Genomic DNA, 10,710 nt, shown 5'->3' with positions numbered 1-10,710 from the left:
GTAATGAAGCATGATTCTATCAGTATTTGAAATATTTCAGCATTGTTTAAGGAATGCAAACCCGCAAAAGAAACTAATTATTTAACATTAAAATAATTTAAATATTATTAATGATTGTATTTTCTCAAATATATATATATATATATCAATTTTTAAGAAAATAGCCAAATTTTCCAATAGCTTGATTGTTTAAAAATATCCACTGTCAAATCGCAGAGAAACATTTTCAAAAGAAAGTAAAACATTAGAATAAAATCAAATCATTTTTAAATATTTCTGTAGAAGCGATATGATAGAAAACTTTGATTTCATGCAAATTGTATAAAAGAATAATTTTTTTTCATAAAAATTGATATTTCTTCTGTAAAATAATACAATTCATAGTATTATTACAATTATTTAAATGTTAAGTAATTATTTTTTCTGAAGGTCTGCATTTTCATGGATGAGAAACCTTGAGATATGAAATCGTCACTACTGTGAGGTTTATAATCGCATATAGTAAATTACATAATTTTTATTTTAATTAAAATTTTTATTTATTAAAAAATAGAAGACATGAATTCACGAAAATAGAATAATTTACTTTAAATTCTTATAAAACGAAGTTTCAAAGTGAAATGATTTACTGGTTTTATGGATCACGCTCATCACCACCATCATAGTTCTCATTATCTTCTCCTTCTCCTCCATATTCTTCGTCCTCCTCTTCTCCTTCTGCTGATTCTTCTTCTTCATGATTTGCAGCTTCTTCTTCTTCTAATCTTTCAATTTGCCGCAATATTTCGTCAGCTGTGGACGGAAGATTTTTTTAAAAATTTTTTCTAAACCGCTGTTTTGTATGCCGCAGCACTTCGAGCATATGAGTTTTAAATTCTTCCTTATTTAAAGGACCTTGAAAATTGATACACCGTTTGGAAGATTCTGGAAAAATAATTAATATATAATAGAATCAACGACAGAAATATTAAAAATGGCATAAATGTTATGGATTTTATAGCACTTGTAGTTATTTGTAGCTAAAAATTAACTAGTTTTGCTTACGATAAAAAACATTCGCAACTTTTGTCTCGCTAAATTTTATGGTATCGTCTTGTCCATTCCAAGTAAAACTGCAAACTAGCTTATCTGATATTGTCTGACGCATTGCACATGACAAAAAGCTTCTCAAAGAAAACCCTCCATTGTTAAGTAAATGTTTATACTGGAAAGAAAAATATTAATAAATATAATCAAGTAAATAGTTACTTTATTAAATAATATAAAATATAAAAAAGTTCCTTACAAGTTTTGCGCGAGTCTCCTTTCCATCTTCTGATTCGAACTTATTAAATTCCTCAAGTTCTTTTAATGGGAATCCTGTGAGAGGTGATGAGAATGTTTCTGACAATTTCTCTGTTTCTTCATTGCTAGTTTTGTCTAATTTTTGAAATATCAAGACCAGTTGTTGTATGATTGTCTGATTTTGTGCCGTCAGAAAACTAATAAAATGCGAAAAAATAATATCTTGTTCATTGTACATGCAGAAACGTTTTAAAAAATTATCATATGAAAATTATTAGGATACCAAGTGATTTATAAACAAGATTTTAAAAGAAAATTTGTTTTCTGACAAACATATATTAGGAGTAATTTTTTAAGACCTGATAAATCCAAATTTTTTCATTTCGGAAAATTTAAACAAATGATATTTCTCACATAATCACGAATGTTAACTTTAATTTAGAAAAATAGTAATAAATTTTTTATTTTAGCTGATTGATAAAAGTTGAAAAATGTTGTGCAACAGTTATTTAACATTTTGTGAACAATTCAAATCGCAAATAAAATCAAGAAATGTTATTAAAATCGAATTGCATTTTTTTCAGATTAATAGGTCTTAATTTTCAATGTATAAAAATTTCTTATATCATGTAATCATAGGACAATTTTAAAAGTAATATGTTTTACTTACTCCATTCTTTCCATCAACTCTGTATGCATACGATAAAAGGCTTCAATATAATTTTCTTCTTGTAATTTCATTAAATCGACATTCAAACTCGGATTCGATTGGGCAACATAGATTGCAGATTCTCCAAACCCAATTGATGCTTGTTTTTTTGAAAGTGCTTCTCCTGCATGAACACTGTCTACGGGAACTTGTATTTGTGTCTTTGTAGCCTCGTCATTCCTAAAAAAATATTGAACAAAATATTAATATTTCAAACCATACGCTATGCATCTTTTATATTTTTAAATTTATTATCTGATCATTACAAACTGACAAAATAATTGCAATGGAAAATTAAAATAGGTGAAATGTATTTTAATGTATTAAATAATAAGGTAAATGTCCCTATTTGTGAACATTTGCTCATATGTGCAAATTTAAATGAAAATCAATAAAATATAGTGTAGTAAGTAGTTACTTTTTATCGAGTAAAGTATTTTTTGTTATGAAACGGTATTTAGTTTTAGAGTTTAACAAAAAAACTAAATATTTATAAATTAACGTGAGTGTTTATTAGATTTGATATTAATTTACCTTTTTCAAGAACTGCTGCATATTAAGCTTATTTGGCTATTTGGCGTATTTTGGCTTATACATAAAAAATATAAATTGGTTCTCAAATCGGTACATTAACCTTTTTTCATAAAAATACAACAATTTACTATACTTTGCCAATAAAACTTTATTTAAAGTCATATTTACTTTAAAAATTGATATTTCTTCTTATTAAAAGTAAAAATTTTTATAACAAGAAATATAAAAGGCATTTTTTCACTATTAAGTGTAGTACAAATTTAAGTTGTCCATAAATTGGGACATTTACCTCATAACATGTTAATATTATATAAATATAATTATATTTTTATATTCTTAATGGACTTTAATAAAACATTATACATGTTTTATCAATATGTTAAAACTTCAATATTCAATAATGAATACGCACTTGGAAATCTCTTTTAAAGTTTGGCTATTAGTATCAGCATGCACTTTTGCTTCAAAAGTTGTTTTTAAAATAATATCCTCTTTCTCAGAATGCATCTGTGTTTGAGTAACAGATATAGGACCTAATATTTCCGTAGTCGAAGTTTGACCTCCAAGTGAAACTTCATTCGATTTTTGCTCAAGAGTAATGTTTTTTTTTTTTTTGTCTTAATTCTTAAAAATCGTTCTTACTATTTAACTTCTAGAACAATAAAATAAAATGAACATAGTACTTAAAAAAACTTAAAATGCCTTTAAACATTATACACTCAAATCTCGCTATAACGACCTTCTCCAAAACGAGCGCTCTCTAAAACGAGGACTCTGTCTTTCGCTATAGCGAGAAAAATTTCCTCTCGATTACCCCCACTATTTATAAACAAATGCACATTCTGTTGATTTAAATTTGGTTAAAATAAAATTTATTAAAATAAAAAGTTACTTCTTTTTTTAAATTATGTCAAGGAGTCGAACATCTTAAAAATTTTAGCTTATGTAAATTTTCTGTATGTTGAAGTTCAAATTAAACTAGGTTACGTTTGTAATTTTGACATTACGTAAATTGTAAACACAAAAAAAAATGAATGAAGAATCTTAAAAGTGGGGATATTTCATTTCTTCTCTTGCGCTCGTAATAGAAGGAGACTTGACTCCCGAACTTCTCGTTATAGCGAGATTCGAGTGTAATGTAAATTGGAGGATATTAGATGATAAGTAAAATTTATTTATATTTTGATTAAGTTTTGTAAAAAACCAATGTTATTTTTCATGCTTTTTTCCCCAAAATCATGTATAAAACTTAAAAATAAAGAAAAATTAGCTTACAAGTGCCTAGCAGCTTTTGAAAGCAAAAATATGAGTGTGCAAAATAATATGAAAATACACAAAAATATTTTTTAAAAAAGTAAGTTAGAAATGCATTATAAAATACAAACAGCACAATAAACTTTTAATACCATGTATTTCTAAAATTATATCAACTCTACAAAACGAGTCCAAAAGAAGCTGATAAAAAGGTGTGGATTGAAATAGATTAAAATGATTAGAAGTATGGCTGAATTCTCGCAATCATTTTAATTTAAACGAATGAGGTTTTTGTCCATCAATAAATTTATTCAAATCACACTAATCTATTTGAACAAATTTAAATTTAGTTGAATTCCTGTTAACATTTAAAGTGAAATCAATTTAATCCAGTTTAGTGCTGTCTAGAAATTTTGCAAAGTGAAATCATTTGAATCCTTTCTCGAATATAAACATTGTTAGCATTTTAATTTTTATGGATTAAACTGATTACAAATATCAATTTACAGTCATTTTATTCAAACCAATATCGTTTTCGCCCTTTTTGTTATATCATTTAAATTGATTTTAATACACACCTTTTTACAGCGAATTAATTCCTATTTAAAAAGCCTTATGATTGAATAAAGAAGCAATAGAAGGGAAATTAAAAAAAAATTTTAAGCAACGCAAAAACATACCAAACCAAAAGAGAAAATATACTTTACAATTTACCACAGCAATTTACCACAAAAATTTTTTATTAGTTAAATAGGTACAGATACGTAAAAGCATTTTTGTATATGGATGTTGATGAATTTTCTTACATTTATAACAAACATTATTATTTTAAAAACGTACTACAAAATTCAAAGCTACGTTTCTTCATTTTTATGCTTTTAAAAATCATAAACATTTCACACCGTTTTTTTCAGATTTATATTTTTAAGTAATAAATTTTTATGCATCACTTACATGAGTATATACAAAGTGCGTCTTGCAAATAGTCAGCTTCAGTTTCATTTCACATATTTTCAGGCAATGTGAAAGGTGACAATAAAGAGGCGCAAATCCAATGGTTCGGAATAGCGTGTTCTTCTTCACCTTCAACATCACTCCATTTTGGCATCCTGTACATTTTTCTTTCAACGTATGTAATTGGAATTGCTTTCAGTCTTAAGTCCAAATCCTGACAAGTGTATACTCCAACCGAAGTAGATGATATTCCAATATTATATAATTCGTTGACAATTCGAAAGTTTTGAACAATCAAAAAAATGTGTTCCTCTGTTTGTATTATATTATTTATTATACAAATTTCGGAATTCTTTAAAATGCAACAATTGTCCCGCAGCGCCGTAGACAATGTGCATTTGCCAACTGCAATCTTTCTAAATTGTTCACAAATATTAGCATCAATATCTGCAGGCAAAGGTCCTTCCTCATGCCGTTGTGATAGTTCAATTCTTATATTTCGATCAATAGGAGTTAAAGTGTAATCCTCTTTTTCACATATTCGTTTATATATTTGGGGTAATTTCAGACCCGGCTTTCGAATAAATTTACGTAATTCCTGCATATTATTTTCGTAACGAAATGCACTATGAGTATCCGCAGGACCGAGTTCTTCTACATCGTCTACTAAATGTAGCACACTGTGGACGTTGTAAGAAAGAAACTGCTCCCCGTATAACACTTCACATAGTGTAAAGTAAGATTTCAACGCCTCTCTACAAAAAGGATACATGTCCCTTAGCGTGTTTGATGAATTAAGAAGACGCATGGAACTATGGAGGATCATTAAGTGTGTATAATAATCCTCATCGAAAACATTTTTGACAACTGCAGGTGAAGTGTATAGTAGAAATTGTCGGAATTCCGTCCCTTTGAATGCATGATATTTTGTTAAGACTTGTGGACGTCGGTTAAAATCTGAAGGGCAAAAGAGAATAAGCTCGCTCATTCGAGCATCAAGAATTTGCAATTTTCTTACATTCAACCTCCGAAATCCAAATTGTCCGCCTACTTGAGCACACAAAATCTTTTTCGTATTTCCTAAATAAACAGAATGTAAGACTTCGAAGGGAACACGTTTTACTAGTGGTAACAGAGCAGCTAGAGGACTTCCACCCTTTTGATGATCTTCGTCTATTAAATTTTGGTATTCCTCATCTGTACGAAGTGGATGTTCATCACCAGGAAAAACCATTGTCCTTTCAAATCCTGGAACCGTAGATCTGTGGCCTTTAACCTTACATTTAGAACAGGGATTTGTTGAATTATGTTTGTAATGATTCAAAACAAACGCTCTAGCCTCAGCGTCAGCAATGAAGAGACGTACATTCAAAAAACAAAGTTTGTTTCTAACGAGAACTCCATTTTCTTGAACATCCATAAGTTCCTGAGCAAATGCTTCATAAAATTCGAATGGGTTAGAAGGCTTATGATTTCCTTGGAATATGCCAGCTATAATGGGACGATCATCATCAATATTTAGGATTCGATACTGATGAGGCCAGAATTGATCCGCACCTTTGTCAACTTTTGCACCATCTGTGCTGAAATCGATGTCTATCGTATCTGGCAATAAGTTTACGGGAATATTTTCCAATTTTTTGACTAGTGTTTTCTTGAAACCAATGTGCAAATACTGACCACCAGCTAAATTTTGAACTCTAGTGCTGGCAACTATAGTTGGAGTGTTCATGACTGTTCTGGAATCTTTAGGCAGCCAATACATATTAAAAGGAAATTGACGCAATGTTTTTAATAAGACATTTCCTTGATTGTGATTTATGTTAGCTGCCAAAAAAGCATTTTTTAAACTCCTCCTTTGCAAACCCACTATATCTTCCTGAACAGCATTGTCCCGATTTTCGTCATCTGACGCACTTAAATCATCATCTTCATTCGCTACTGCAATTGGTATTTCTGGCTCAAAGTCATATTCATTGTCTTCTTCGTAAGAACTGACAGTCTCATTGTCATCGCTATCGTTACTGACACCACCATCATCATCATCAGGATCGGGATTAACGTTGATATCATGATTATCAACAATAGCATTAACAACATTATCATCAACAGCGTTATCAACATTATCATCAGCAGGATGATTAACCCCATCATCGAGATCGTAATTAATATCAGCGTCGTTGTTATCGTCATGATTAGTATCCGAATAATCATCTTCGTCATGTAATGGCAATTGTTGTCTATTTTCAATAATCGCATCTAAACGTCTTTTTTTTGTCTCGAACTGAGTTCCAAATAATTTTTAAATTTTTGAGACATCTTACTTCACGATAATGTAAAATCCTGGTAACAATAATTATACATGTTACTCGTATAATTAAAGGAAATTTTTTTCATTAAAATAATTATACATTTTCCAAAACTAAAAACATTTACACATAATTTAAAAACTAAATTAATTTATTTTTTACTTAAAAGATTACAATTCGGTTTTAAAAGAAGTGATCTGATTTTTGTTTCTAATGATAAGTATAAAACAAATTAGCGATAAATTTTAATAGTTCTTTATATATTTATTGTAAACAATATTATTACTTACATTTATGGACACAATATCTTTAAACAGGGTGTTTAATAAATTAAGAAAGATCAATTCCCTGACTTTTCCATGACATCCTTAAGGGGATGTCAAAGTTGATTGGATTTTTACATTGAGCTTCAATGGGAAAATCGCATCGTCTTTGACATCCCCTTAAAAGAATTCCCTGACAGATTACTTAACATAGATAACTTAATATATATTAATTAACTAGTAAATTAAAAAAGAATACGAACATTTATTAATTAGTTCAAGAAAAAGTATAAATTTCCTTCCGAATATATATTGGTTGATATTATAAAATTCGATCCTTGAAAGGTATAATAAATAGCAAAGAATATTTTGTATGTCACTCTTTAAAATTTATTGTTAAAAATAAAAAGCGATATTTCGATGACTTAGTTCGTCATCATCATCAGGCTCGTTCTGAATAATAAATGTTAACAACACTTTTAAAACTAAAGCAACACATAAATTATAAATAAATTAAAATTGATTTGACATAAATAATTAGGTAATTATTTACTATTATTTATAATTTATGTGTTGCTATAGTTTTTAAAGTCCTGTTAACATTTATTATTTAGAGCGAACTTGATGATGATGATGAACCAAGTCATCGAAACTTCGCTTTTTACTTCTGACAATAAATTTTAAAAAATGACGTAAAAACATTCTTTATGTTATTAAATATACCTTCCAAGCATCGAATTTTAATATAAACTAATTTATTAATTAGATTAAAAATAAGCGCCAGTTAAGGCTCATACAACTCGTTTTATTAATTTTATTACAAAATAAAATAAAGTTATTTTTAACTATGCAAATGCTTTGATTTTTATGAATATTTTGCACCGGCTACTAACACATACTGGCGCACAGTATCAAATTAAGAAGTAACAAAAAATGTATGAAAATAAGTAAAACTAGTTTTCCGTTTTCCAAAAGCTACGAATAAAATCATTTGTTTTAAAATTCCAGAAAATAAAGGAGTTTCCATGACTTTTCCATACAAAAAATCAATTCCATAACTTTTCCCTGACCTGGAGAAATTCCCTGACTGTTAGATAAATAATCCCATGAAAGTATTATTATATTAAAATTTCTTTATAATAAAAATTTATTATTTTTTAAAATTAGTAACAGTTTGAATAACTATAATTTAAAGAGAATGTAAAAGAAAAATTATATATAAAATAAATGTTTTTTACAGAATTACATAACAAGTTAATACTTAAAGAACATGAACTTAGTTAAATTTAGAATCGCAAAATAATGTTAATTTCCGTATTTAATTGTTTCTAATATATAATATTTTTAAACGACATTATTCCAATGACCAATTTTTAAAATTTTAATTTCGTCTATTTAGATGAAAAGTCAAATTAAAATTCTATTTATCTTCTGTAAACAAAGACTATAATAAATAAAAACTGAATATGAAAAAAAACAAATTTTTAAGATAAATGTTTTTTTATTTAACAATTTTTTTTGAAATCATTCTTTTTGAATCAATCAACAAAAATATTCTTTTGAATTAATGAGGCTAAACTCTACAACCTTTCTAAAAACAAAAAAGAAATTTTTTAGGTTAACTTCATTTTTAATTATCATCTGCTTGGATTTTTAAAGAAGTAATTGTTACAGTTAAAAAACAATTGGTTAAAAATAGAATGAATTAAAAGGCAAAATAAAATAAATCTTATTATATTTTTTCGTTTTTAAAAACGTTGCGGACTTCAGCCTCATTTGAATTAAATAAAAAGAAAAGATTATTTACATAAGTAATTTTTTTTAAATTAAAATGTTATTTATAAAAACGATTTTAATTTAATATTTCAGTACAATTTTGGAACTGAAATTGTTAAAAAATTCCAAATTCTTTTTTTTGAGGTTATATCTAATACAACAAAAATATATATGTACTTTAAACAAAATTTAACTTACTTATTTTGCTGCAGTAGAGAAAAATTAAATCAACGATAATTCCTCACAATAGTGTGGCAATAAAAACAATAAAATATGGAATTACAATAAAAACTTGACAACACACCCCACACAGCACATGATATTTCCTAAATATTTCCTGAATATTTCACTGAAAGATTGAAATATTTCAGTGCAAAGTTCTAGAAATATTTCTGCAAACAGGAAAATGTCCGCTTATGTGGGAATATTGACGCGAAAGTTGAGAAAATATTTCATTGAAATATTCCTGCAATATTACACATAAAGATTCTGCAATATTGTGAAAATATTTCACAAAATGGAAAAATTTGTTAAACACCTCAAACCAATAGGAATTTTCTGAAATATTTTAAAACCCATAGGATATAGTAAGCCAAAAACTACTGCGCAGCTCTACAGGCCATAGAAACTGAGTTCGACCAGTGCGCATCATTTCAGTTGAATATTTCCAAAATATTTCAATGAAATGTTTTCTCAACTTTCGCGTCAATATTCCCACATAAGCGGACATTTTCCTGTTTGCAGAAATATTTCTAGAACTTTGCACTGAAATATTTCAATCTTTCAGTGAAATATTCAGGAAATATTTAGGAAATATCATGTGCTGTGTGGGACTACAAACCCCACAAACAATGCTGTCGCCATTATGAAATGCGTGATTGCCGATACGGGTGGTTGCGCATCATTAATTGCATGCGTATGAAGTGCAGTTCACTGCACACGCATTCACAGCATTCGCACTGTGGATGGTAAAATGCGTACGGATTGACTCTTCTAGCGAGTCGCACTTGTGAACGGAACATGCTTATCATTTTGTATCACAGGTGCTTACGAAATGCAGTTCACAACACTCGCATTATTACCAGCATCACAGACGATAGCAAAATGCGTATATGGACCGACTCATCAGGTAAGTCGCAGTTAGTGCAAGAAACATGCGTTTAAATGCGACGCACGATTGTTATCTGGGTACCTTAATGCCATTTGCAAATTTTCCATTACATTTGCTTCAGTACCATTGTCAGTTCTTAGAAGTGTCGGTACAAAGCCTAACTTTTTAATTTTATTTAGATAATAGAAACCAATTACTTTGGGGTCATTGTTTGTTTTGGAAACTTCGAGCCATATTACTTTCCTGGAGAAACCATCTATGCAACCATACATTGGAAATCCAAATCGCTTCAATTTATCATAATTATCGGCATGCCATATGTAATTGGGACCAAGTGCGTTATAAATTCTCCTCTTCAATTTATATCTTCTACGAGCTTCAACTCCTTCTGGATCTATTATTTTTAATAGATTTCTGACTGTTTCACGTGTCGTACAAAGGTTATAAACATATTTCAGTCTCAACCACATAGACCGGTATCCCAGATTGCAGCCACTACTATCAACCTCCAAAATA

General features: G+C 28.7%; 1 protein-coding gene across 1 annotated transcript; it reads right to left on the bottom strand.

Moving 5' to 3' along the window:
• Window positions 1–558: 558 nt before the first annotated feature.
• Window positions 559–3,156, bottom strand: LOC122497658. The gene is made up of 5 exons (XM_043604904.1): window positions 2,940–3,156; window positions 1,955–2,173; window positions 1,286–1,481; window positions 1,045–1,204; window positions 559–924 (listed from the first exon to the last, which is right to left on the bottom strand). The coding sequence occupies exons 1-5, from the start codon at window positions 3,032–3,034 to the stop codon at window positions 812–814; spliced, it is 783 nt and encodes a 260-aa protein (XP_043460839.1). The 5' UTR covers window positions 3,035–3,156; the 3' UTR covers window positions 559–811.
• Between the last annotated feature and the right edge of the window lie 7,554 nt (window positions 3,157–10,710).

This window comes from Leptopilina heterotoma, unplaced genomic scaffold, assembly GCF_015476425.1.
Source record: "Leptopilina heterotoma isolate Lh14 unplaced genomic scaffold, ASM1547642v1 Lhet_135, whole genome shotgun sequence".
In the NCBI taxonomy this organism is placed as follows: Eukaryota; Metazoa; Arthropoda; class Insecta; order Hymenoptera; family Figitidae; genus Leptopilina; species Leptopilina heterotoma.
The sequence above is the reverse complement of the archived record's forward strand: the minus strand, read 5'-3'. Positions and strand labels throughout refer to the sequence as shown.

Coding starts and splice junctions, on each gene's coding strand:
- LOC122497658 (XM_043604904.1), bottom strand. CDS start 3,034: ATGCATTCTGAGAAAGAGGATATTATTTTAAAAACAACTTTTGAAGCA. Junction 1,482..1,954: donor GAGTTGATGGAAAGAATGGA/GTAAGTAAAACA, acceptor GCATTTTATTAG/TTTTCTGACGGCACAAAATC. Junction 1,205..1,285: donor AGGAGACTCGCGCAAAACTT/GTAAGGAACTTT, acceptor TTTTCTTTCCAG/TATAAACATTTACTTAACAA.